The sequence below is a fragment of the Zalophus californianus genome, chromosome X (assembly GCF_009762305.2).
Source record: "Zalophus californianus isolate mZalCal1 chromosome X, mZalCal1.pri.v2, whole genome shotgun sequence".
Lineage (NCBI taxonomy): Eukaryota > Metazoa > Chordata > Mammalia > Carnivora > Otariidae > Zalophus > Zalophus californianus.
Genome location: NC_045612.1, coordinates 73,636,663 through 73,664,074, shown reverse-complemented (window position 1 = coordinate 73,664,074; position 27,412 = coordinate 73,636,663). Strand labels below are relative to the sequence as shown.

General features: G+C 53.1%; 1 protein-coding gene across 7 annotated transcripts in view; it reads left to right on the top strand.

The window, feature by feature from the left end:
- The first annotated feature begins 499 nt into the window (after positions 1-499).
- STARD8 (StAR related lipid transfer domain containing 8) overlaps positions 500-27,412 on the top strand; it is a 40,762-nt gene continuing 13,849 nt past the window's right edge. For 6 of the 7 annotated variants that reach the window (XR_003522695.2, XR_003522694.2, XM_027608911.2 and 3 more), the window contains exon 1: positions 500-652. Coding sequence is in view for 4 of the 7 variants with exons in the window: in XM_027608911.2 (XP_027464712.2) it covers positions 535-652 (118 nt within the window). In the remaining 3 variants the exon portion in view is untranslated. Of the gene's footprint in view, positions 653-7,743; positions 7,919-27,412 lie in introns of those variants that run through there. The other variant, XM_027608913.2, reaches the window with a different exon arrangement.

Genomic DNA, 27,412 nt, shown 5'->3' with positions numbered 1-27,412 from the left:
GGAGTGAGTGAGTCAGTCCACCAAGTGGGCTGGAGCCGCTGTTCCCCACTCCAGCTGGCTGTGGCACACGGGCTCCTGCCATGTAACGTGGTTGGCGAGGTTTGGGGGAGACCGGACGTGGAGGGGCTGACCTGGCGACGAGATCTGGGGGAGACGGGAGGTGGAGGGGCTGACCCTCACTATCTCGCACTGGCATAGGACAGCAAAAGAGGAGTGGGATCGGTGGTGAGACACCCCTCATACAGGGGGCCAGTATGCAAAAGGCCGGAGGGTCACGGCAACCCAGTAGAGGAGGTGCATTGGCGAGGGGCGAGGCAGAGGAGCCCAGCTAAAGAAATGACTTGAGGCCAGCGTAGGATAAAGAAGGGGGGCTTCCTGCTCAAGGTGGGGGCGTGGAACTTTTCTGGGGGCGGGGCAACCGGGGCCGTCGTTCCCTCAGCCCCTCCCTCCCTGGGCGCCGTCCCCGCCAGCGGCTCAGGCCCGGTACGACCACCCGAGGCGCCAGCGCTCCGCTTGGGAGTCGCCGGTGGACTCATGGCTGAAGCGCCGGGTGGGGGGCCAGCCTTGCGGCTCCCAAAGCCCCGGACGTGGGTGCCGTGGAAGCCGCGGGGTGTGAAGGGCGCTCGGTGGGACCTGCCGCGCTGGAAGCCAGGTGAATGGAGCTGGGCGGACCCCGGTGGGAGGTCAGGGCTTAGGCTCGCACGTCGCTGGGAGCGTCGGCGCTGCCGGCTGGCTAGACAAAACTTGAGCCCCCCTCGCCTCCGCATCTTTGCTTCCAGTCCCGCTTTCATCTACTAGTCCTCTCTCCGTTTTGATCCCACCCCTGGCTGGCGCTCTCCTTTTTTCAGACCTTCCATCCCCGCACTCCTGCTTTCTTCTAATTCTTAGCCAGCTCGTGGGCTTTCTCGAGGCGCCCGCATCCTTTCATCTCAGCTGTCCCTCTGGCTTCGTCCGTCCCTGCCTCTCTCCCTCTGCCTTCATCCTCCACTCAAAAAAGAGCGACATTTTGGTTGTTAACACATAGTAGGCGTTTAACAAACAGTATGTCCCTTACCCCCTAGTGCTCCAGCAGTTTCTTTGTCCCTGCCTCTGGCCTCACACTTCCACCCTCCCATCTGTCTTCCTGTCCCGCTCTATGTCTGGCCCTCCGCTTATGTTTTGACTTCATCCCACCATCTGTCCTTCTATCCCTCTTTTTGTCTCTGTATCCTTGGGTCTTACTACCTAGCCAGTAGCTCCACACAGCCCCTGTCGCTCCAGGAGACCCTTACTGCCTCACTCGGTCCCCAGTTGCCTGACATGGCCCAGCCACCCTAGCAGCATGTTTTTAGTCACTTTGAATTGCCTAAAAGCTCCATCCCAAGGCCTGTTTCCACTCTAGCGGGTCTCCCAGACTACCCGGTACTTTGAAAAAAGTATATATTTCTCGGAGTGCTTAAAAAAATTTCCGGGCTGGGCCACTTCCTTTTCCCCAGTAAGTTCTCCCTTGCTCCTGCCCGAATGGCAGGGAGGACGTAGCAAACTGGGTTGGGTTTCTCAACGTGGGTTTGTCATAGAACACGAACACACTTAAAGGACAGGGCCCCCAGAAATCCTCAGAACAGACTCTCTGATTGTACATATGTGGACCCCGAGGCCCAGAGAGGGCAAGACTCTCAGCCAGGTCACATAGCTCCTCAGTGGTAAAACGGGGGTAGAAGCCAGAGTTGCAGTGTCCTGGCCCCTGATCCAGGAGTCACTTCCCTGGTGTTTCCTGGGGGTCCGTTGATCCAGAGATATCAAGTGTCCAAACCTGGGGGCCTTGCTGTCCCCTGTCTCCCTGTCCTCTGGGACCTGATCTGGCTGCACACCTGCCTGGGTTGGGTCTTCTCTATCTGGGGGCTACTGTTGACTCTTCCACTGGCATGGGAGTTCCATCAGGCAGAGGCCCTGGCTGTTGGGCCTACCTGCCTTGTTCTCTGCTCCAGCCCCCCGCCCCACACCCAGTGCCTGGGTGCCCATGTTGACTGATGGGTTGATACATATGTATAGGGAAACCAGGGCCCTGGCTGAAGATCAGCTCAGAATTTTTATTTAGTGAGAATGTGTGTGTGTGTGTGTGTGTGTGTGTGTGTGTGTGTGTGTGGAGGGGTGTGTGGAGGGGTGTGTGGAGGGGTGTGGAGGGGGTAGCTATGTTTGGAGAAGGGCACACTGAGAGGGGCTTCAAGAGCCCAGACCCTTCGTTGAGTGGCCCTCAAGCGTCACTACACATCCTGTGCCCTCTCTGATGTCACCCAGGGGCCTCTGCGGACTATTCTTCAGGGGAAATAGACAGGGTGGGTGGCCAGGGCATGGTTCTGTCTGCTTGAACTGAGAATACCAAGCCCTAGAGACCCATAATCTTAGGGTTGGACTGGGCCAGACTCTGGGCAGGCCCGTGAAAGCGCATCCCCCGCTCCCACCTCCCACCCGCAGCCCTCCAACTTCGCGGGCGCTGTATCTGGTTGCAGCATGAGGTCAGACCATAGTGGACTGACGGGGCAGCCTGTTGGGTGGGAAGGAAGAGCCCACTCTTTCTTCCTCCTCCATCTCCTCCTCACCCTTTCTGTTTTGTCCCAGGAGCTGCTTCCCTTGAGGGACAAGTGGAAAGGTCCCAGGCAAGGGGGCGGGATCCTGAGCTCTGTTCAGAGGCTCTGTGTGTCCTTTGCCACTGGGTGAGCTGGAGGCAGCGCTGGAGGCAGGGGCCAGGTCTCTAAACTTCTAGGCTGGTTTGGCCTCAGCACCTGCCCCGCCTCTTTCTCTGCCTTTGACCTCAGCCTTCCTCCTTCCTTTTTCTCACTTTCCTCTGCTCTTTCTCCTCATCCTCAGAGGACTCTTACACCCCCAAGTACTCCCTTCCTCTGCAGAAGCTCCAGGAATGTTGGGTTTCTAGGAGCCTCACCCCCACAGGAACGAACACACAGAGAAGCTCACAGAAGCAGAGAATGTAATGGAAAGAAGGTACCAGGGGTGTCTGGGTGGATCAGCCGGTTAAGCATCCGACTGTTGATTTCGCTCAGATCATGATCTCAGGGTTGTGAGATTGAGCCCCTCGTTGGGCTCTGGGCCCTCTGCCCCTCCCTCTCTCTCAAAAAAAAAAAAAAAGAAAAGAAAAGAAAAGGAGGTATCCAAGAACGCAGGATCCAGCTCTGTTTTTCCAGATGAGGAAACTGAGCCTGGCCAGGAAGGAGCGAGCTCAAGGACTGAAACTAAGTCAGGCAGAGGGGAACATTGTTGGGGGGCACAGGGATGGTTCCTCTGGTCTCAGCTGCTTGTAGCTGTGCATGGGGGTGGAGTGGGGCAGGGCGAGGGTTTTGTGTTAGAAGTTGACTTGCTTTCGCTCATCTCACCACACCGTGACTATCCTCTGGAAGGGCACGAATGGGGCGGGAGAGTGGGAGTGGACATCCTGCTCTGGGTGTCTGTGCCAGGTTCACCAAGGGCTCAGCCCCTTGCTTTGTTCGAGCTGAGGCAGGCAGACCTTCTCGAGGGAATGGAGGGGGTGCTCCCTTTGCCTGCAGCTGAAAACCTCTGGCCCCTTTGAGACTGGCCAGTAAAGCCAGGCCAGGGGCCCAACCTGGGTGTGAAATGGGGCCCGCCACACTGTCATGGCTCAGTGAGTCTGTTGTGCGGATGCTGGGGGCCGGCTCTCCAGCAGCTGACAGTTTGCCTGCTATCTGTTGGAGAGATGGGGGCAGGCTCTTGGGTGTCTGGGGAAGAGTGGGAGGCAGAGACTGAGGGGGCCTGGGTTCTCCCTCTCCAGCTGCCTAGTCCAGGTGCCTGGAGGTTCATCATGAGCTGCCCCAAACATTCCTTTCAATAGTTCCAGGAGGCAGGTGAGAGGGAATAGATGCATCTGTGTCCTAGCTTGGAGCTGGGGAGGAGGGTGTCCTGGGAGAGTAAGCGATCCCTGAAACTCCCCTGGCCTGTGCCTGGCTCAGCCAGTACTCCAGCTTTCCTCACAGCCAGCCCAGGGCTCCCAGCCCAGCACAGAGCCCCCCCGCCCCGCTTTCAGGGTACTCTCGGGTGTGGGGTAGGCACAGCCATAGTGGTCTCCTGGGCTTTGGGCTGAGAGGTGGTCTTTGTGCTCCTCCCGGGGCTTAGCTCCGTCCCCCACTCCCACTCAGCAACGCACGGTGAGGTGCCTGTTGCCCCTGACCTTTTCAAACCCCTCCTACTACCAAATCCCTTTCTTCCTACATTGGTCCTGTTCTGGCTGCCCTTCTTAGCGCAAGCTCCCCTGCTGTGGGATGGCTCCTGAGGCTTTTTTTTTTTTTTTAATGAGCTGTAACTGTCTCATGTTGTGGGGATCTGATCAGTAGCCCCCTTTCATGAAACTGGGTGGGGGCCCCTGAACCTTCGAAAAGCAGGCCTTTCCCGTCCTAGGCTTGACTGGTGGGCTCTCGATGAGGTATGCGGGAACATGTGTGTGAGTATGAGGGCATCCGTGGTCATGTGCTGCGCAGGGCTGGTCCAAGTGTAATTCATTTCCCTCTCGTGGTTCTCTCTTCTCAGCTGGGTTCTCTGGGATTATTTGCTGCTGATCCTTTCGCTCCACGGAAAAAGAGTAGTGGAAGCACCTGTTTCGTTACCCTCAGCCGTTCCAGAGTGGGGCTATGGGTCTGCCTGCAACAGTCTGAAGAATCCCCATTCCTAGACAGGGAGAGCTGTGGGGGCCGTCAGAAGTCCAGATAGGCACTTATTGGGACCCAAGTGTCTTGGAGTGTGGCTCACAGTAACAGCATCTGGAGTTTCTCTCTGCCACCTCCTAGAAGAAAAGAGCTGATTGGCCTTGGAAAGAAGCTGAGCTGTCCAACACCTTGCTTGGCCATCCCATCACCTGCCACCACCCTTTACAGTACACCCTCACATCCACTGTCTTAATCTTGCCTGCTAGGGATTATGCTCTATCCTCATTTCACAGGTGAAGACGCTGATGCTTGGAGTGGCACAATGCCTTCCCCTCGGTGACACAGCCAGAAAGTGGTAGAACTGGAGTAGTACCCAAGTCTTTTACTTCATTGCCCAGTGCCTCTGTCACCATATCTAACACTTAGGAGCATGTACTGTGAGCTAGCCACCATTCTAAGTGCTATTTAGCCCAGTGGATCTACCTAACAGCCATATAAGGTCAGGACTGTGATGATCCGCACTTTACAGGTGAGGAAACTGAGGCACAGAAAGGTGGAAAGTAATTTGCCCAAGGTCACACGGCTAGTAAGTAGCAGAGTTGGGCTTTGTGCTTGGGCTGTCTGGCTCCAGAATCCATCATACTGCTCTTTGTATGACCCAACTGGGCTTTGGTAGTGGCAGAGGGAAGCCCCATGTCTAGGGCATAGAAATGCATACGTGCACCCCAAGGCTTTTCCACCTGCCCTCAGCCTGCTCTCATGCACTCTACGTTTCCCCCCTTAATGGCCGAGCTGGCATCTCGGGTAGCACCGGTAACAGCACTGTAGGACACACAGGCAATAGTGGGGGCTCATGGGAAAAGGGACACCCAGAACCTACGGGCTCCAGTTATCACCAGAGCCACTCGAGATGCAGCCCAGAAAGGAGACTGTGAAAAGGTACCATTTCCTCATCTGTTCCAGGCACAATTACTCTGACTTAGGTCAGGGCCTGGGGGGTGTAGATCAGGGAGCAAGGATTGAAGGAAACGAGCTATCTCCTTCTAAAGAGGCTGAGTTCTTGGCTTTCTAAAGCTCATGGGTTAAGAGAAGGAGATCAAGAAAGACCCAAAGCAATAGCCTGGACATTGCTTGGGCTATTTTATTTTATTATTATTTTTTTTGGCTTGGCCATTTTAAAAAATGTCACAATGTGCATGGCAAATATTAGGATTGTGGCTTTTCCTGACTATTGTGTTCACTTAGTCATTCAAAAGATGTTTTTATTGAGTACCTACTCTATGCCAGGCGCTATGCTCTTTTGTAGTTTTTGTACTTTCTGTAGTTTTCCCTTTTTTAGTTGTCTGGTTTGATTACTTTTTTTTTTTTAAAGAACCGGGTGTCTCAGAATCCATCATCTCTGAGTCAGTTAAATGTATCTACTAAAAGGTTAGTGGGGTTTGGTCATTATTTATATGACTGCAATTTCTTCATGGTTGTCCCTTGATTATCTTTCAGCATTACTGAGAAACTACCGTGGGCACTGTGCTTGGTGCCATGTGGTGAATGGAATCGGCTCTGACATGGCTTCCTCCCCTTAGAGAAGCTACAAGGATATTGCAGGACCCACACTTTTATACCCTTTTAGCATTTTCCAAAAGCAAGATAAATTTGGCCCCAACTCAGGACCTTAGGGATGCTTACAAATATAACAGCCCAGCCTCAGGAAGGAGGTCATCTACCTCCCCACCCATTACAGGGGTTCCTGACACTGGGTAGGATTTTGTTTCCAGAAGTGAGTTCTGGAGTCTCATCTGCAGGTCTCGTCTACATCCAAGACCCACAGGGACATGGTTCATCTTGAACAAAGTGCCAGTTCCCTTCCGTCTTGCCACTGAGAGGAAAGGAGGGGTGCACCCTGGGGGGTAGCCTTGCTTCAGCATTTCTCCTCTGATTCTCATCAGGGCCAGCAGGGAAGGAAGGTGGGAGAATTACAGTTTGTCTGAAGACCAGACAGGAGGGGGACACCTGGGGCTCTGTCTGTCTTTGCCATTGTCTGGGTGACCTTAACAAAGTTGTTGTCCTAATAAACATGAATTTTTGCTCTCGCCTGTGTTGGGTACTCTAGCAAACAAATTAGATGGATGTGGCCCATGCTTTCCAGGAACTTCAGCTTCATTTCTCCCATCTGTTAGGTATGGAGAAAATAACCCACGTGCAGGTATTATCCCTGCCATGGATCTGGTGGGTTAGCTTGAGTGAGTCATCTCTTCTCAGTTTCTGTATCTGTAACTGTGGAAGATGGCGGTTGGATGGCAGGTCGTCTCGAGTACTCCCAGTCCCCGCTAATAGGAGTCCTCAATTCAACAGTGAAGTCATGGTTGTGAACTTGTATTGGACCCTTGTGAGGAAAGGCAAGAGAGAAATCAAATCTTAACACTCTGTTTCTTATAGAATTTAAGCCACCTTTCTGACGTCACACTCTTGGGAGCCCTTGCCTGTCATGATTAATGCATATGCCCCAAGTTTTCCATGAAGTTCTCCGCGGAGGTAGAGTTTGGACTTGAGGCAGAGAGCTGGGGGTAGTGGGGAAGTTGCACAATGCTGGGGCTTGAGCAAGGTGGGAATGGCAACTTCCTGCTCAAATTGTTTATGTCCAAGATCGTCTCTTGGTTGTCCCCACTAACCGGCGATCTCACTGAAGTTGTCTTCTGAACTCCCCGTAAATTACCCGCAGCAAGCCACTGAACCTTCACGTGCACATGGCGCATGTATTTAAACCCCCCATACGGTGCCAGGCACATTCAGAGCCCAATAAATAGTCTATGCGCCTGGCCGGCTGCTCGCTCCTTCACCCTCCGCCGCGCGCTCCGGCGGTGACTTCTCCCCGCCTACCCCCTCCCCACCAGCGGTGTGACCTGAGCAAGAGTCAGCCGCGCGGATATTGGAGCAGCTAGGCGGCAGGGCCCCGCCCACCACAATTTGGGCGACTTTCTGGGGAGTCCGGTGGGCCGGACTGCGCCCTCATTGGTCGAGGGTCCTGTAGGTGGGCGGGGCGTCCCTACCGCCCAACTCGCCGCCCGTTCCCTCCCCACCTGCGCCGAAAGTGGCCTCGGGTTGACAACAGCTAAGCAGCCGCGGCAGCTGCTCCTCTCGCTGGCACCCTTACCCACGCCCGACCCCAGGCTCCGCGCGTGCCCCGGACGGGAGCAGTCCTTCCTGCACTCACCTCCTGCCCACTGGCCGCCGTGTCAGGGTCTCGAACCCCAAGTGGTGGACGCGGGCTCCAGGTAGGAGTTGGGGCGACGTCAGGCAAAAATCCGGACCAACGGGGCCTCCTGGGCCCCCTGGGCCCCCTGGCCCGGCCTAGTCCCCGGCGCGCTCTGGCCCGCCCCCGCTCTTAGCGGTTCGGCCGGGCAGCGCACGCAGGAGACGCAGAGGACGCAAGCCGAGCCACCTTCGCCCCCGGGGCTTTGGGGTCGGAGTCGCCGAAATTGGGGGACTCCCTGAGCCCGCTGGCAGCGCTTCTCCCCAGGGAAGCCCCGCGAGTCGGGTGGTAGAAGAAGGCTTTCCGCCCGTTATCCCGGGCTTGGCCGGAATTCTGGAGCCAGAGCTCTGGGGCTTTGGAGGGGGACTGGTACTGGGCAGGGGTGGCGGCCCTTCGGGCTCGGTGCCACCTCGCCTACCCTTTTCCTTCCTCTGCTTTTGAGGGCATTTCCAGGAATCCCCGGTCGGGCCCTATGGGCTTTCCCCTTGGCCATTGTCTTGTCCTCTCTTCTGAGAAACGCTCCGGACTTTCCTGGTATTACGGTAGCTGTGGGGATCAAGTGAAAACCTTTGGATAAGTCGCATCTTTCAGGGCTCAGTTGCCCCATTGAAGTCCCAAATGGGTTTGGATTACAGAAGCTCTGAGGAAAGGTTTCCTTTTAGTGGACATTTTTTTGGGACTTCCAAATTAGGTAGTCTGGGGCTCTCTCCATTTCTCTTCTCCCAAGACTCTTTAAAGTGGAGCACTGATTTAGGACTCAGGAAACTGGGGTTCAGCCGCTAATTCATGTGACCTTACACGTGAGTCATGCTACTTCTGCGGGCCACAGTGTTTTCAACTGCACTTGTGCACTTTCAGCTGTGCTCAACTTCAGGTGCTGGGCTGGATTTCAGTATCTAAAGGGCCCGTCTCTTCCATGACATTTTGACTTGTCATGCGGGTTCAGGCTCCTCCCTGGCAGGTAAAAGGTTGTCTTTGAGATCCTTGGGGCGACAGAAGCTATGCAGATGGAAAGCTTTGTGGTGATTATGCCGCCAAGCAAGCTGGAAAACTAGTAGTGGCGGGAAGGGTGAGCAGGGCAGCAGCCAGACTGAAGGTGGGGAGGAGTGGGGCCAACTCAGAGCCTGGGACCCCAGAGGTTGGGCTGGAGAAGCCTGGCTTGCCTCTGTCCCCCTTGGAGCCCCGAGGTCTGCCCACGTAGGAGGAGAGGGTGATGAATCACACCCAGGGCTATTTTCAAACCCGGACTCCTACTGTGGGACCTGTCCCCCCCCCCACTCTAAGGGTTGCTGTCTCCACCCACCATCTTTTCTTATTGCTCTCGCTCTCTGAGTTTTCCCCTCACTTCCATCTGCCAGGAATAAAGGAGAGACAATTTCTCTCTGGGGATGGGAAGGCAGCCAGCCCAAGGGCACAGAGAAAGAGGCACGGCTGCAGGTGGTTTATGAATGGTTGATGGAGCAACCGGGTAAGAGGGTGACAGGAATGAGGGTGTTGGGGGTTGGGGATTCGTTCGCCCTAAAGCTACAGCTACCGTGTCACTGGACATTCTGGGTTTGGTCCTCATTTCCGGCGTATGACCTCTGTCCAATTTTGTTCTGGATTTGGGGTTTGGAATTTCTGTTCCCTGGACCTCTGTCATTAGGGCTAGAAAACACCACATGGACAGAATCCCGTTTCCCGTCTTCTCTGGCCTTCTGTCCACCTCTTAAGCAACTCTTACAGAAGTATGCTAAACCTCCTGGTGCATCCGCAGCTCACCTCCCCCCTCGGGAGAGGAGACGCGGTTGAGAGATACCTGGATGTGTTTAGAGCAAGAAGAGCGGCAGAAGGTGCACAAAGGGGCTGTGTAGCTTGTGTGAGTGCTGGGGAGTTGGGGCAGAGTTGTGCAGGGTGGATGGAAGGGCCTTCCTTAGTAAAGCACACCTCCTGAGTTTGAGCACAGGAGCCAAGAAAGTGGCACAAAGAGGCCTGAACTTTGACCCTTTCTGCCATTCTGAAGTTTTAAAATTCTGCCCTTAGGGCTAGGGATTGGAGAGGGAGCAGAGAACCCCTGGAGCCAGCTACAGGGATACCTGCAGCAACACAAAAGCAAGAAGGTTCCAAAGGGAGGAGAGGAAGGAATCTGGATGCTGTTGCAGCTGCTGGCGCTTTTCTGCTTAGGACCCTCTCGGAGTTCTCTGTTCCGGCCACAGAACGTTCAGGTTCCGTGGATGGCAGGCTTAACAAAAGCAGCCTGTGCCCTCACCTTTTTGGAGAAGGTGGGGCAAGGGGTCTTTGGCTGGAAGAAGGAATTGCCTCTGGCTTGAATAAAATAGAACTTTTTCTTTGGGCTTCAAGTTTGGGTAAGATCAAGTGCCTTGGCCCTGGGCCTTTGGGAGGCTATTATCAGATAAAATAGAGATAAACGATCTCAAAAATACAAGGGCTCTAGGATGGGAAGTGTGAGCTCCCCCATCCTGCAACCCTAAGCAAAGTAGTTGAGCACAGGCCTGGGCACACAGCTGTTGCTGTCCCGTGTTTATTAAGGCTCTTTTCATCTGTGACCCGCGCGCGTTCTTGGTTTGTGTGTATGTGACGAGGGGGTACTAATAGTCCTCGAATCAGTCTGTCACAGGTCTGAAATGCTGTGTTTGTGTGTTGAGTCTGCTCTTGCCCAACCCTCCACTTTGGGAGCTCACATGTCGCCGATTGCTGTCCCTGTTTACTCTGACCCTCAGGTTACTGGTACAGGTAACCGGATGTTAAGTTCCTCAGGAATCCAGGGTGGTGTGGGGCAAAGGGCAGGGGACTGGGAGCTGGACATATGGGGGGTTTAAATCCAGGCCCCGCTGCTCCACCTGTGACCTCTCGGACTCTTAGTTTCTCCTCACTGTTTCCACTTCACTGGATTAAACGAGGGGATCCATGGCTAAGTGCTTTGTAAACTACCAAGTACTGTACAAATTGTTAGTCATTAAGTTCAGGCTTGGCTAGGTCTTGTGGAGGACACAGAGTGTAACCCCCATCTTCAGGGAATCTAGTTTGGGGGTTCCTGGCATAAATAATGCATGGCATACTAAGTCTTTACCTCCGTGAGGACTTTTAAAAAAAATGATTATGAAGACTTTCAAACATATGTAAAAGTAGAGACGATTAGTGTAATTAGGCCCTCTGTACTCATCACGGAACTGCAACAGCCCATGGCTATAATCCTGCCTATTAACACTTCCATCTACTTCACCTTCTTTCTTGTTGTTTTGAAACAAATCCCAGACATCTTACCAATTTATCTATAAGTAGTTTTCTCTCTCTCTCTCTTTCTTTACATATATATATATATATATATATATATATAAAGATAAGGATTCGTAAAAAATAGCTACTGTACCATTAGCACACCTAGAAGAGCCCCTGAATATCATCAGATATCCTGACAGTGTTCATATTTCCAATTGTCGAGGGGGCTGTTTTGCCCGGGGAGGCCTGACTAGGGAGCTGTTGCTTTTGACTAAGGGGAAGATGACTGACAGAGGCGAGGCAGTGACATTTGAGCTGAACCTCTGAAGAGAGGCCCAGGCAAAGTCAGAGCTGGAGCGATTAGGGAGCCCCGGCCCCTCATTTTACAGCATTAGCCACAGTCTCTGGGACTGCCGCTCCAGAGGCACAAGAAACTTTGTGCCTTGCTCCTCTAGCAGTAAATGGGGTAACCTCTCCCACTTGCCTCCCCAGTTCCAGGGCCACCCAGGAGTTTGAGGTCAGCAGGCCTGGGAGAATTCCTGGGAGGCTCCTCTCCTCCTGGCCCCTCCCCTGGCCCCTGAGGCCACTTTGGAGCAAAACAGGATGCATTCAGGATGAGCGTCTTTCCCAGCTTGTCATCTAATCACCAAGGCCCAGCTTGGAGCTTCCTCTCTCATTCATGATAAAACCCTCACTGTCTCCCTTTTCCCTCTGCCTCAGTAAGGGTGTGCTGACTTCCTCCACATCCGGGCCAGCCCTCCTCCACCCCCGTGTGGAGCTGAGGGAGAGCTTCCCTCATCCAGGCCTCCCTTCCCACTGCTCCAGAGCAGGCTGTGAGAGGACGGCGAGACCCCATGAGTGCTCTCCCTGGCTGCAGCCTCCTGCTCTTGGGCTGTCCTTGGGAAAGGAGTGGCTCCTCTCCAACAAGCCTGGGGTCCTGCCACTGCTTGGTTAATGATTGAGCCACATAATAACCACCTTGAAAAGTCACCTCTGGGGGATGGCCATTAACTAACTCCCTGTTCACTGCAGGCCTTAAGGGGGTCCCATCTTAACCCTCGCCTGCCCCAAGGGGACACTAACAAACATTCCTTCGCGGGAACTTCCAGGGCCAACTAAACATCTGCCCCTGTGTCTTCGTTTGGGCAGACGGAAGCTGTTCCTCACATTGCTGAAGGACACACGTTCGTTTGGGTGGTTACTGAGAGGGTCAGGGAGTTGGGTTGCTAGGGATTCAGATGGGCAGTGGGGTAAGGGGGAATCAGAGTCAGAAGGGGCTGGGGGTGTTTCCAGGAGCACTTGACCCCCTCTAAGGTCAGTTTGAAAGAGCGAGAAATACCCAACCAAAGGATCTGCCATTAGTAGGCCTGCGTGTGTGTCCGTTTTCAGTACAGCTGTGGGTCCCTCCTCCACACTAGGCAGGGTCCTGGGCCGTGAGCCACACTGTAAGGTGCTGCTGTAAGGCTGAGGCCTCCTGCAAGAGCCTGTATCTTGACAAGCAGTGGAGATTGGGACAGGTCAGGCCAGGTCCCATTGGGAAAGCTCTGGACCCCAAGCGGTTTTCTGCAATTTCAATGAGAAGAGAAGGAACCAACATTTAGGGATAGAGTCAGGAAGCCTGGCTTCTGGTTGTGCCTCTCTGTAGCTGCTTCTACATGAGTGACATTTGCTTTCTCTGGGCCTCAGTTTCCACAATTTTTAAAACTGGCAGGGCAGATGGCGTGCACTCGGTGGTCTCTCAGGTTCCAGTCCAGCCAAAGATTAAGCATTCCCAGCCAAAGCCTTTTGCTTGTCCACAAGGCAAAGGTCAGTTGGCTTTAAATTCTGCCAGGCCCAGTCACTAAGTTTCGCCCGTTGGCTGGTCAGTTTGGGCTGACCAGGCCTTGAACTGCCACAGCTTGGGTTTTCCTTGAGCCATGGGCTTTTGTGCAGTTTGCTCTCCAGCCCCCTCCCCATGTTTGTGTGTGTCCCAAGTGGCCACCCTCTGACCCATTCAGCCACAAGTTAATGAGTCACCTGCTCTCCCTGGGTAGTAGCGGCCCGAGGTGCTCTTGGGATCCCAGGTCTCTGTGGGAAGTGGCCAAGGGCTCAGCCAGCCCCAGTCACCTTTATGCTTTCTCCCACAATACCCCAGAGGTAGGAAGCAGACAGAGCTCCGGGGAGAAGGGCCTTTAGAGGACACTCGGTCCAACTCTCCTTGTGAACCGAGATCTTCCCACCAGGTATTTGCGTAGCTCTTGTGCCCCCATCTTCAGTACCCGAGCACAACGTTTCAAAGCAGTTGCTTTCATTCCTGGGACGTCCAAAAGCATTTGTTTATGTTGAACTGAACGCCATATCCCCATGGCTTCTACAACCCTGGGTCCCAGCTCTGCCCCCTGGGACCACCTAGCCAGTGTCTGTTCTCTCTGATTCCCAGAGGTCTGAGGACAGAACCCAAGTCCCTCTGCTTCTTCTGTACACCAAACAGCCTCAGTTCCTCCAAGTACTTCTCAAGGGACCTGGGACCAGTCCCCTTCCCAGCGTCATTACTGTCTTTTGCACATGCTGCTATTGGTGGCCCTGGGAATGGGAAATGGGGCTCTGGAAGTCCCTCACTCTCCTCTGTTTATTTCTAGCCTGAACTTTTCTTTCTTTTTAACATTTTATTTATTTATTTGAGAGAGAGAGAAGGAGGGAGGGAGAGCACGAGCAGGGGGAGTGGCAGGCAGAGGGAGAGGGAGCGGGAGAAGCAGGCTTCCCGCTGAGCAGGGAGCTTGATGCGGGGCTCGATCCCAGGACCCCGGGATCATGACCTGAGCTGAAGGGAGACGCTTAACCGACCGAGCCACCCAGGAGCCCCTAGCCTGAACTTTTCTACAAGACTTCTCCATTATCTTTTCCTGGTGATTCCAGCAGGTGCCTTTTGAACCCCCAGACTCCTGGGTCCAAACACCTCATGCAACTCTTTGATTTGTTTGTTGGTCAGGCCCAGCCAGCTCTCATGACTGGGGAGCCCTTGGAGGCGAGGGCCTTCTTCTTGGGGCCCTCATAGCAGAGGGCAAGTCTGGTGAGAGGAGGTGCTCACTTTTGATGAGTTGACTGCAGTGTACTCTGTGGGGGCTGCCAGTATATCCTGTTTTCCTGCCACTTGCTTTCTTCCCTTGAGCTGGTGGAGGTGGTAGGGGAAGGGGATATTTTGAGGAGCATCAAAGCCGGAAATGAGTATGAGCCATGCCCACAGTGGGGCCTAGGAGGGTGAATCAGATGGGGAGAAACACCAACTCAGCCATTCCTCCCCTGCAGTTGACGATGATGACCACGATGAGTCTTCCTATTTCTTTCCATTTCCAAGGCACTTTCACTTCCACGATTCCATTCTGTTCTCAGGGCAGCCTGGTAAGATAAGCAGTGTGATCCTTGCTGATGCCCACCTGGGGCCCAGATAGGGGAAGGGCCTGGTCTCCGAGGGAGGGAGGATTTGGAGCCTAAGTCTCCTGATGCTCAGCCCTGCCTATTTCCCCCAAACCACACCCGGCAGCCAAGGCAGCTGGGGCTGACTCGGCAGCTTCCTCACCACAGAGGAACCTCTGCCCAGGCTGCAACTCTGTTCCCATGGTAGAGGGAGCAATCTCCAGGGGAGGTGGCCAAGGATTTCCTGTCCTTTATCTGGGCTGGCCAAAGGCTGGCCTGTCTGAGGTGTGAGACACGCACTTGCAGCCAGCTTTTCTGCTCCAGGCCAAGGTCAAGTCAGGCTGGGGCTACAAGCAGGCAGCTTGGGAAGTGCTTGGCCCCAGGCATCTGGCCTGAGCAGCCCCCCATCTGAGCAGGCCTTTCTAAATGGGAAAAGCAAAGAGGGGCGTGTGGGAAAGGGGCCAGAATAGAGATGAAGCCAAAGGCGTGCTGAGTTGTGTGCACGGAGCTTGGGGCAGGAAAGTGTCATGGTGGGGAGCAGGGGCTCTGGGATAAACAGCACTGGGTGACTTTGGGCAAATTACTTAACCTCTGTGAGCCTCCATTCTGTCAGCTATATGTACCTACCTCATGGGGTTGGTGAGTAGTGAATCCGATCATATGAACAGAATTCTCACTATTATTGTTGTTTAGGGGTACTTTCTGCCACCTTGCCTCTTTGCTGTTTTTCACTGACCCGGGACTGTGCGATGCTCAAACATGCTGCCCACTAGGCCTTAGGTCTGGACTTCTCTGTCCTTCAGATTCTACTTCCTCCCAAAAAGCATTCCTTGGCCACGCCCACCTGTAGGGAGGGATCCTTCTGGCCTCCTCGAGTGATATTTTTGACCATGATAATGACAATAATCATAGTAAACTCTTCTAAATTCTTGACACATTTGAACTTATTTAGCTCCCATGGTACCTCTGTAAGGTAAGAACTACTATCCTCATCCCCATTTTACATATGAAGAAACAGGCAGGGAGAGGCTAAAGGAAGAACATACGCAAGGTCACATGGCTAGGGAATGATGGAACTGGGATCAGGCCCCAGGCAGGCTGCGTCCACCGCCCACACCCTTCGCAACGGTGCCATGCCTCTTCTCCCTTTCTCGGGTGCCCGGCCAGGAGGCCAGAGCTTGGGCTTGGGTCTCCCTTCTGCCCCTGACTGCTTATTTTACCCACCAGTGATCAGTCACTCCTGGGCACACAGTCCCTAGGTCCTTGCCTGCCCTCTCCCCACCAAGGTGGACAGATGGAGAGGAGAGAAAAATCAAAGGGCTGGGTATCGAGGCTCTAAAGCAGAGCTGCACTGTTGGGGGAGGGTGTGCAGGAGGAAACTGGGGAGGTCGCTCTGACAGCGGCAGGCCTGCCTGATTAGCACCTTCTAGCACTAGGGGTGGAGAACAGGGTGCTGGGTGGTATCAGGGAAGAAGAGACGTTATAATGATCTTTCCTGACAGCTAGATTTTGTTATTTAGAAGGTGTGGGTGGTTAGGGGCAGGCGGGAGGCTGGCCGGATTCACTTGCGTGACCCCTCCAGCTGGTGTGACCCGTGCTGGTATTGGGCATGTGGAGGGGTGAGCTTTGGTCCGGCAGCTGTAACCCTCCTCACAGTGTTCCCACCTCAGGGCCCTCGGGGGGCTGCAGACTTCCTTCCCATAGGCGGTACCAGCTGTGAGCGCCATTGCTTTCGAGCTCATTCTCTGTGATCTTGCCGCCAAACAGAGGCCAGAGAGTGCTTCAGAGGACAGCCCGTCTTAGCTTCTGCCTCCCTGGGAAGTATGGGCCTCGTCAGGTATTCCAGGAGAGTTTGGCTTTTGTTCAATTTCAGACCTTGGTGCCTAGCACGGGGCCTGGCACCAAGTAGGAGTGGATTTGGAGGGGAGAGCCTAGGGAGACAACATGGGAACAGATTGACAGGATGGCTGTGGGCATTTAGGCAGGCTCTAGGCCCCCACCGTAGTCCAGTGGAAACCACTTGACCTTCTGTAGCCTCAGTTTCCCCATTCGTGCAGTAGGTCTGCTTCGGACAGGGCTGTCATAGGGACCACATGAGATGTGGGATGGTCAAGTGTTTTCTCCACCGATGGGAGGTTACTTCACACTAAGGGTTCATGCTGCAAAACTCCTGGTGTATGTTTCTTGTGTCTATGGCCAAGGTGACTTCTCCTGTTTAATGAAGAGTATTCTAACTTGGTGGACTTGGAGGACTCTGGATCTAGACTGCCTGGATTTGCACCTTGACCCACCACTTCCTAGCTGCTGATTTGGGGCAAGTTACTCGATCTCTCTGGGCCTTAGTTTTCTCATCTGTCAAATAGGAATTTCATAGCACTTACCCCCACAGGGTTGTTGTCAAGATTCAGTGATATAAACCATATAAAAAGTACCTATGCCTGGGACACAATAATGACTCAGAACCCTTTGGTGGTGGTTGTTATTATCTCATTTTATACCTGCAAAAACCTCCTGTTGTCAGTGATATAATCATATCGCTATTTTATGGATAAGGACACCAGAGCACAGAGAAGTTAAGTCTTGCCCAATGTGATCTGGGTAAAGTTCTTAGCTCAGGGCCTGGCACGTAGTAAGGACTCTGTAAATATTAGTGTTTAATCTTAATTATTATTAATAAATACATTCAGTATCATAAGTGTTATTATCAATAAGGAACACAACCACAGCTGAGAAGTAGCAGAGCCAAGACTAAAAGCCACATTCTCAGATTGTTAGCCCGTTAGTCTTCCCACTGTACCCGAAAACCTCTGTTTCTAGATATTACACAGCTGTTAGGTCACCATTTTGGATTCTCCTTCCCTTCACCCCCCATGGCCTAAGCATGCACGTTGCCACCCCCTGCCCATAAAGCCAAGGAAGGTCCCTGCCCTCCCCTTTCTGCCCAGAATCACAGCCCTCCCTTTGGCTGCGGGGCTCAGGCGAGGCTTGTGTCCACTGGCTTACAGAGGGGGAACAGACCCTGTGAAGAGGCTACTTCTCTCGGGCCCATTTTCTTTCAGTAAGAGACAATTTTTTTTCTGGGATCTCAGGGTGGGACCAGGCTCCTTCAAGGCATTTCCTGCCCAGGAGTTTATATTTGGCCTCTGCAAAAGGAAAAGGAAGTAGGCAAGGGAGGGGGTGGGATGTAAAAGTGGTGGCACAGGGTCAAAATGGGTGAGTGCCAAGACTTTGCAGGCTAAGAGAGGAAGCAGGAGACGGCGCATGTCCCTTCTCATGTACCCTCGCAGGAGCTTGGGAAGAAAGCGCTGAGGGTTCCTTGAGGCCAGAATGCCTTCACCCTCAGGCAGAGGTTATTTTCCCTTTTTACACCTCTGGGCCTTGGTTCCTGGCCCCGTGGTTTCTGCCCTGGGGCAAGGTGTTCTGCTGGCTATCTAGTTGGCTGAGTTGCAAGCAGCGTGTCTCCTCAGTTCCGTGTCTTTGCTGTAGTGATGCCAGAGGAATGGGTGGAGTCAGAAGCCTGCACGCTGTTTAGCTGGAAAGCAGGACTTCCCGTCTGGGTGTTGCCAGAACATTCTGTAGCCCTTACCGCACTGCAGTAGGGATACTGAGACCAATAGGATCCAATGCTGTGGGACTCTGGTTGAATGGGGTAGACAGTCTCATGTGCCGCTGAGAAGGTAATGGGAATGTGTAGGGGGTCACTTCATTTGAATGAGCGGTTGGGTTGTAGGGGGTTAGTGAGAGGTCAGGGAAGGAAGATTTCATGGGGGTGGGGTATGACCTCTGTCTTGATGAATAATGGGAGTTTGCAGCTTCAAGTCAGGCTGGGTCTAGGGTGTAGGAGGCCTCAAGTGCCAGGTGGAAAGCAGGCTGGTGTCTGCTCTGTGCTGTGGGCGGTGGGGAGCCTGCTAGGCTGCAGAGTAGGAGAGTGGCCAGGTCAGAGCTGGGCTCTTGTAAGAAGAAGCTGGCGGGACAACCTATTGAAAGGAGAGACTAGAGGCCGGGAAGTTGGAGGGCTGAAGTAATCCAGGCATGCCAGCCTAGAGCACGGTTGGGCTTGGGAAACCGTGACCGCTTGATGGAAAAGTCGATAGAACCTGGTGACTTAAATACATGAGTCGAGAGAGGACAGAACAGGATGACTAGTGGTTTAAGCCTGGGTGTTCGGGTGCCTTGGGAGGCAGGAAAGCAGGAGAGCCAGACTGGGAAGGGAAGATGGGTTTGGTCTTGGTCCCCACTGACCACCCTCACTGGAGTCTCCCAAAAGAGAATGTGCTCCCTCTACTGAACCAGCCAGTGTGAATCACACATGCCCCTGCTCTGGGTCTAGATTTTGGTGAGCGGCCACTAGGAGACGGAAAAACTGAGGCCCAGACAGAGTTGGTGGCTTGCCCCCGGTCACCCAACAAGTTCCTAGTACAGTTAAGGCTAGAATGTAGTTCTCCTGACCTTCAGTCCAATACCTGTACCGTAGTGGAGAGCAGTTACCACTGGTCTAACATCTGCCCCAGACCAGTTAGGCTGGTATCTCTTGCCTCCAGGCTGGCGACTGGAGGCGATGGAGTAGTGCATGACTTATTAAAACACCAGTCCTTCCTTGTAACCATGACCTTGTCAGAGCACTTGGGACTGGGTTGGGGGCAGGATCCCCTGAGGGCAAGAAAGCTAATGGAGTGACTGCAGCAGAGTAGGTGGCAGTTTTGACCTTCACCGGCTGGGCAAGAATGTCAGGTGCCTGCTTCAACCCTGCAGTATCAAGTACCAGCCTAGGAGACCACAGACTGGACTCTGGACCCCAATTTTCAAGCAGCCCCGGGAGGCCAGAGGCCTGGTTTAGCCACAGGGCCCTTCTGTGCCTCCCTCACTTGAAGCTGCATACCAGATCTCAGGCTGCACCTCGTGGGGGAGAGGGGCACGGTTGGGGGGTGGTTCTTGTATAAAAACTCCAAACTCGAACTGCCACTTGTTCCTGGCTGACCTGACCCTGCCTGCAAGGGATTGACAGTGTCCACAGACAAGGGACCTCCACGGAATCGGGCATCCAGTCTTTGCCTCATCCCTTAGCACATCTTCAAGGAGGGGGTGCCTGAGGCCCCCAGGGAAGGTGGAGGCCGACCTCAGTGTCACACTTCAGGTCTGGAGTCAGCCTTTCTTTTGTTGTGGGCATTGTCCTGGATACTGTAGCGTGCTGAGCAGCATCCCTGGCCTCTACTCAATAGGTGCTAGTAGCATCCCTCTCCAATTGCCATGACCAAAAATGTTTCTAGACATTGCCAGAGGTCTCCTGGGGCATAACATTATCCCTGGCTGAGACTCCCTGAGACTCCCTGACTCCCTTTGGCTTTGGTGCGGACATGGAGCGTTAAGGAGAGAGGGGTATTAGAACGGGGACCACACATATCAACCTGCCACTAGCCAGCAGGAAGATTCAGTGGCTTCACTATGTTGCCACCCAGTCGCATGGTACTGTCCCTGCCTGGGCTGTGTGCCTTGGTGGTGCTGCAGTTCTGACAGGGAGACTCCAAAAGCGTTGCTCACACGGGCCCGGGAGCTTGGCGTCCGGCTGTAGCTCTGGCTGAGATCAAGACTGGCATCCCAACAGGTGCAGCAGGGGCCCCAAGTCCTGCCTTGCGACCTAACAAGCTAGAGGCCAGCCAGTGGCTAGCACTGCCAAGCTGGCTGCCTGAAATCCAACAGCCCTTACTGCGGCACCCCTCCTGTGGGGTTTGGAATGTGGGATGAGAGCTATTTTGGTCTTGCCTCTTTCCCCCTTTTGCCCCCTCCCCTGTAAGACTCTACTAAGAGTTGTGATTACAGCGAAGAACAGCAGTAGCAGGGAGACAAGTGTACGCAGTCTCCCGGAGGACAGGGTATTGCGGACCCCCCTGAATGTTCCGCCCAAGGTCAGGAAGGGAAGTCTTGGCAGTCGTAAAAGTCATGACAGCTGTTAGTATGAGCCCTTGTGAGGGCTCCTCTCGCTCTGTCCCTCTGGAGTGGGGGGTCATAGCCAGACAGTCCCCTGTTGCAGCTTTTGTGTAAATTTGAATGAAGCCCCGCCTCTGAGGGACCCAAGGCTCAAGGCCGGGTGGGCACACTTCTTGTGGCCTAGGCTCCTTAGATGTATCCTTATGGGAGGGTGAAAGGAGCCGCTAATAACCCCTTGGGGCCAAGTGAGATACAAGCCCCCTGACAGAAAGCCCACATGTCTTCCTTAAAGGATCCCTCTCTGGGAGTGAAGGTGGGCAAAGGAAAAGGGCCTTGCATCCACCAAGAGAAATGAGCTGAGGATCTGTTTGCCAGGACCTAGCATTTCCCAGCTATAGCAGCAGGGCCTGGAGTGGTGGGGGGCCCTTCTGCCTACCTGGAATACCAGCTCGGCCTTGCAAAGCCCACCTTGGAAACTTGGGTTGTCACATAGACAGTGGCATTCCAGGTCTTTCTCTACTCCCTCAGAATGCTGGCTTTTCCTCCTGGGCTCACTAAAGGTGGGAGAGACCATGCTGATCCCAGACCTTGTTTGGGAGACATTCGTCCTAGAGCGAGGGCCGTGAAGGAGATGTCTTTCCAAATAGAAAGCAAAGTAAGGCAAAGGAAATCAGCACATTTGCTGAAAGCTTCCTTATGGAGTAGGCCAGCTAACTGTTTGAATAAATTACCTTCGCAAACACCCACAGACTCGCCCTCCCCTGTCCCACCATATGCATTCATATTACTGCTCATTGGTCTCTTGCTCCTTCACTTGGGCCTAGAGAGAACACGGACCAGTGACCAGAATGGGCCTGAGTATGGCCTCTGGCTAGAATCTTTCCAGACACCTACGCTGTGGCTTTTTAGCTGGCCATGTTTGTTCAGGGCAGTGGTTCTCTACCTTGCCTGTACTTGAGAATCATGTGGAAAGCTCTCAAAAACAAATGAAAACTTTCCCAGAGATTCTAATTTAAATGGTCATGACTGGGGCCCAGGCACCGGAATTTTTAAAAAAGATTTGAAAAATCCTGGTATGTGGCCTACGTAAGTGTAGGTGCATATTGCTGTCTGAAATCATCTGCTGCACAGCCATTTTTCTTTGACATTCCCTCCAGGAAATTCAAATTATTTGAGAGAGAGAGAGAGAGAGCGCACGTGCGCTTGCAAGCACGAGTTGGGGGGAGGGGCAGAGGGAGAAGCAGACTCCCCGCTGAGCAGGGAGCCTGATGATGATGATGATGCCGCCGCCACGAGGACTCGATCCCAGGACCCTGAGACCATGATTTGAGCCGAAGGCAGACGCTTAACCGACTGAGCCACCCAGCCGCCCCCCGCCGCCCCCCTGCCAGGCCCTGGAATTTTTAAAAGCTTTCAGATTATAATGTGCAGTCTGAGTGGAGAGGTTGCTCTTTTGGCAGTAACAAGGACCCCGTTGTTCTGGGCCTCTGTGACATCCACCCATTACTTGTCTTGGGCTCCGGGTCTTACCTGGTACCTCTGCCTGAGCTGGGTTTTGGGTTGGGAAAGAGTAGGCAGAAGTGGGGTCTGGGCAGCTCTCTCATAACCCACTGAGTGACCACAAGGGAGAAGGACTCAAGTCCCCTGAGTGTGGCATGAAGAGGGTGGGGTTGGTGATATTGGCTGGGTGAGGCCTGACCTCCCTCAACTTAGTTGCCGGTTACCTTTTCTTTTCCTCCTAGCTCATGCTCACTGTTTTACAAGTAGGACACACTCTGAACTGAGCCTTAAAGACTGTGAATGTGTGCATACCAAGGTCCGTCTTTTTAAACATTTTTTATTTAAATTTCACTTAGCATACAGTGTAAAACTAGTTTCAGGAGAGAGAGAGAGACACCAAGTTCAAGTAGTCTTAACAAAAGTAGTGCTCTCTAATGATAACTTTCATACAGCCACTTTCAAAACCAGGCAAAACCTGACCCATTCCACATAGTAACCACGGAGGTAGGCAGGAAAGCTGTTGGTCTTCACTACATAGATCAAAATCCAAAGCTTAGGGGATGAAGCAGGTTGGCTAAAATGACTTAGGCAGTGAGTAGGGGAGCTAGCTGGATTGGAAAAAGCTTTCTTCAACTCAGTTCTGTCATCTTTGAGCATTATTGCGTTTCCTCCGTGGGAGATGTTGCTGCCCCTTTCCTGAGTACATAAACTACCCTTGTTCATATAGTGTTTCTCAGGAACAGAAGCCCCACTTTTCTCCTCATTCCATCCTCCTCTGAATAGAAAAAAAGCTCTGTGCTAAGAGGATCCCGCTATGTGGCCTACATAAGTGTAGGTGCATATTGCTGTCTGAAATCATCTGCTGCTGCTCAGCCATTTTTCTTTGACATTCCCTCCAGGAAACCTGTGGGCATGGCCTTGAGACCTGATTTGACCCTGGAGCTTTTGAGTATGCCCTTTTCCCCAATTCTTATGGCTCAGATCAGCTGGGACCCTCCCCAGGGAGAGAGTCTGGGCTTAAATCTCTGTGGAATCCAGCTTGTGCCAGCTGAGTGCCATTCCTGACCTGTCCCAGCATATCATCTTAGCCTTGGCCAGAGCACGGCCTGTAGAATATAGAGGTTGAAACTGCTGGAATCTGCACATCTGGACATAGAAGCAGGACTAGGGGTTACAGACATTCCTTCATCACTCGCCTCAGCCTGCCCTGTGTCACTCTCCCCGCCGGGCACATAAGGCCATCCTTAGTCTGGGATACCGGGGCCCCAACCTCAGGTGAGTGGACTCTCCTGGGGGTGACTGGTCATTTCTGGGCCCAGCCTGGGCAGGCTGGGACGGGTGGGAGGGATGAACGCAAAGCACTTTAGCTCAGTCCTTAATCACCAAGACATATGTCTCTGACTGCTCCATCTGGGAGGGAGCCTCAGGGCCTCCCAGGCCTCCATGAGGTGGTGTATTGTTGGGAGCCAGTGTCCCTGACATCCTGTTGGGTAATAGCCCATTACATTCTCCAGATTCCTGCCAGGGAGTACTTGCTGGGGATTCAGTCCGTAGCCCTGCTTCAAACTCCTTGGCTCCTTTGTTTTTTGAAGCTGTTGTGACCTCTTTGAAACGTCTGCCTCCTAACTAACCACACTTCCCAGAGCCTTTTGGCTGCAATTTTGACAGTAATGTGGATGCAGCCACTTTCCAGACCCGAAAGGAAATGCCAGCTGGGCCTCTTTCTTCTGTTCTTTTTTCCTGGGACCCTTCAGTTAGTGGGGAGTGTGCCAGGGTTTTGTTTGTTTTTTCCCTCTCCAGTATTTTACTTAATGCTCTCAGTAGTTATTCCAAGTAGACTCTATTACCTCCATTTTACAGAGGGGGAAACTGAGTCTTACAGAGTTTAAGTAACTTGCCCAAAGTCAGAGAGCTCCTGACTGGCAGCACCAGGATTTCAACTCAGGCTTGTAACTCTACTGTATCAGAAGGGCGGAAAAAACTGGGGGGACCTGGAGTTGGTTCCTTGGAGTCTAAGCCTTTTGTTTACCTGGCATCTGAGGGCAAGTGGCATAACTTACTGGAAAAGAGAGAGCTGGACAGGAAATGAAAAGATCAGGGTCACACATGAATAGACATTTCTCCAAAGAAGACATCCAGATGGCCAGCAGCTGCATGAAAAGATGCTCAGCATCACTTACCGTCAGGGAAATGCAAACTGAAACTACAGTGCGATATCACTTCACACCTGTTAGGATGGCTAAAATCAACAACACAAGAAACAACAGGTGTTGGTGAGGACGTGGAGAAAGGGGAACCCTTTTGCACTGTTGGTAGGAATGCAAGCTGGTGCAGCCGCTCTGGTAAACAGTATGGAGATTCCTCAAAAAGTTAAAAACAGAGCTACCTTATGACCCAGCAATTGCACTACTGGGTATTTACCCAAAGGATACAAAAACACTAGTTCAAAGGGATACATATACCCCTATGTCTTTAGCAGCATTATTTACAATAGGGAAGATATGGAAGCAGCCCAAGTGTCTATCAATTGATGAATGGATAAAGAAGATATGATATGTGTGTGTGTGTGTGTGTGTGTGTGTGTGTGTGTGTGTGTATGTATGTATGGAATATTACTCAGCCATAAATAAGAATGAAATCTTGCTGTTTGCACCCACGTGGATGGAGCTAGAGAGTTTATGTTCAGCAAAATGTCAGAGAAAGACAATTTAGGAAACAAAACAAATGAGCAAGGGGAAAGAGAGAGCAAGTGAGCAAGAAACGGACGCTCGACCATAGAGAACACACTGATGGTTACCAGAGGGGAGGTGGCTGGGGGGATGGGTATAATCAGTGATGGGGATTAAGGAGGGCATCTGTCGTAATGAGCACTGGGTGATGCATGGAAGTGTTGAATCACTATATTGTATACCTGAAACTAAAATAACACTGTATGTTAAGTAACTGGAAATAAAACAAAAACTGAAAGAAAAATAAAAGATCAGGGTCATAGTCTCAGCTGTGACACGTAACTCTGTGGGAGTTGGAAAAGTCCCTTGGGCCTCAGTATGCCCCGTACTGTAGCTTTTTTAAAGTGCTGATTTGTAGAGCCTCACCACAGACCAATTAAATCAGCCTCTGAGGCTGGGGCCCCAGGAAATTGGTATTTTTTAAGCTTCCTAGCTGTTTTTAATGTGCATCCAAGGGTGAGAATCCTTGTACTAGGTGATATAGGCCAGTGCTTCTCAAACTTTAATGTGCATGCAAATCAACTCAGGATCTAGTTAAATAAATGTAAATTCTGATTCAGTAGGTCTGGGATTCTGCATTTCTTTTTTTTTTTTAAGATTGACTGATTGATTTGACAGAGAGAGAGACACAGCAAGAGAAGGAACACAAGCAGGGGGAGTGGGAGAGGGAGAAGCTGGCTTCCCGCTGAGCAGGGAGCCCGATTCGGGGCTCGATCCCAGGACCCTGGGATCATGACCTGAGCCGAAGGCAGACGCTCAACGACCGAGCCACCCAGGCGCCCCTGGGAATTCTGCATTTCTAACAAGGTCCCTGGTGATGCTGATGCTGCAGGTCCAGGGATCACATTTGGAATAGCAAGGGGCTAGAGGGCTCTAGGTAGCAGTGAAAGAACTTGGTGCCTACCCACGTGAGCTTGTTTCCTTCCTGACAACCCTGGCTAGGGCCGCTGCCTAGCATGAGAGGGGCAGGGGGCTCGCCACTCTCCTAAGAGCTCTGCCTCCGTGGCTCGGGTAGATGGTGCAGATATTTAAGATGTAGGACTTTATTACTGCACTCTCCCACCTGCTTCAGGCTTAGGAGGGAGCTCAGGAGTAACGGGCAGGCAGGTGCCTCTCTCCTTCCCTTCGCTCTTTGTTCTGCCTCTAGTCACGAAGGACTGAGGGCTGCAGTGGACTTTGAGGGTGTGTTCTTGGCATGCAGGCCTATCCCTGGGGATTGCCTGCCCTGCCCGGGGTGGCCATACCAGACTCATGGCCCTTTTAGGGATCACTGTTTCCTTCTGTGCCTGCCTTTCTGGAAACTCCTACCAGGTCCCTCCTTCAGTACCTTCTCTTTGTCCTAATGATGGGATAGCAGAGCTGGCTGCTGGGAGGGGCTCTGTGGATGGAGAAGGGCCTTCTCCTGGGGCTGTGGTAGGATCAGGAGACAGGGAGGTGGTTATGGCAGCTGGTTCAGCTGTCCTAACAGCAAAACCATGTCCTTTAATGCTTCCTGGGCTGATGTGAAGTCCCTCCCAGCAGCTCTTAGCACAATTCTCCCAGGCGGCCTGTTGCCTAGAGACCTGCATCCTCTCCCAGGCCTGCATTGCCCCCTGCCAGAGGATCTGCGGTACTGTTGGCTGAGCTCAGTGGGAACAAACGCTTTCCAGGACCTCTCAGAAGTCCTGATGACCCCTAGATCTTTATCATAGGTTAGGAAGTTGCAGTAACAAAAAACATGTGCACATACAGATTTGGGTGCGCACACAGGCTGAGGGGCCTGTCCGTGTGTGCGTACGGGCGTGCCGTCCCACGCCAATCTTCACGGATCATGGACATGAGCAGACTTGGCTACAGCTGTGTGCAGAGGCAGATGCTGGGGTGGCCCTCACTCTGGGAAACACACAGATGTTCATCCCCGCCCCACTCCTGTTTGCCCCCAAAGCCCTTGGGGGCTCCAGAGCCTTCTCTTCTCCCTCCTCAAATCCTCATCAGTGTGTGACCCTTGAGAAGCCTGTTGTTTTTTCTGACCGACTTCCACCTTTCTGCCCTCTTCCCTCCCTCATGTCCCCACCCAGCATCCTCTCAAGTACCATTTTGTCTTTTAACTTCTCAGTCCCAGCTGCCAGGACCTCATCCTGGATTTCCCTGTGGGAGAGCACTGGAGAGAAAGAGCTCTTCCTGTCTCAGAGAAACCTCACCAGTCTCCTTGGAGTCCCCTGGTCATGGGTGTTAAGGAAATCAAGGAGATGTTGGGCGCGTGCTCTGTGGCCAGAGCAGCTCTGCCGAGCCAGCAGCCTCCTTCATCCCCCAACCCCACAGTGCCTGGTCCCATAGTCCCAGCCCCCTGCTCCCTGGCAGCACTTGGGTAGGAAACACATTGCTGCCTGGGCAGTCCCAGGGCTTTGCTAATGGCATTCAGCCCACCCTGGCCTCCTTTAGTTCCAGGTGCGTGTCTCCACTGAGGCTGGGAGGGGTGCTGGGCCTTCCCAGAGCAGAGGTGGGAGGCTAACCCAACCAGCGTCCTCCAGGATTCTCACAGGCCCGCACTGTGTCATCATGACAATCAGCACTGGATTACACCACATAGGCCTAGCCACCGGGGAGAGCTGGAGCAGTCCTGGGAGGCTCCCTGGGGAGGGAGGGCTGGAAATCGATGTGTGGTCGGGGAGGGTGAGCATTGGGGAAGCTGCCGCGTCAGAAGGGTAGGAGCCCTGAGTGGGAGTCAGACTGAGTTTGATCTCTGGCCCCAGTACTGCTACCTTGGTCAA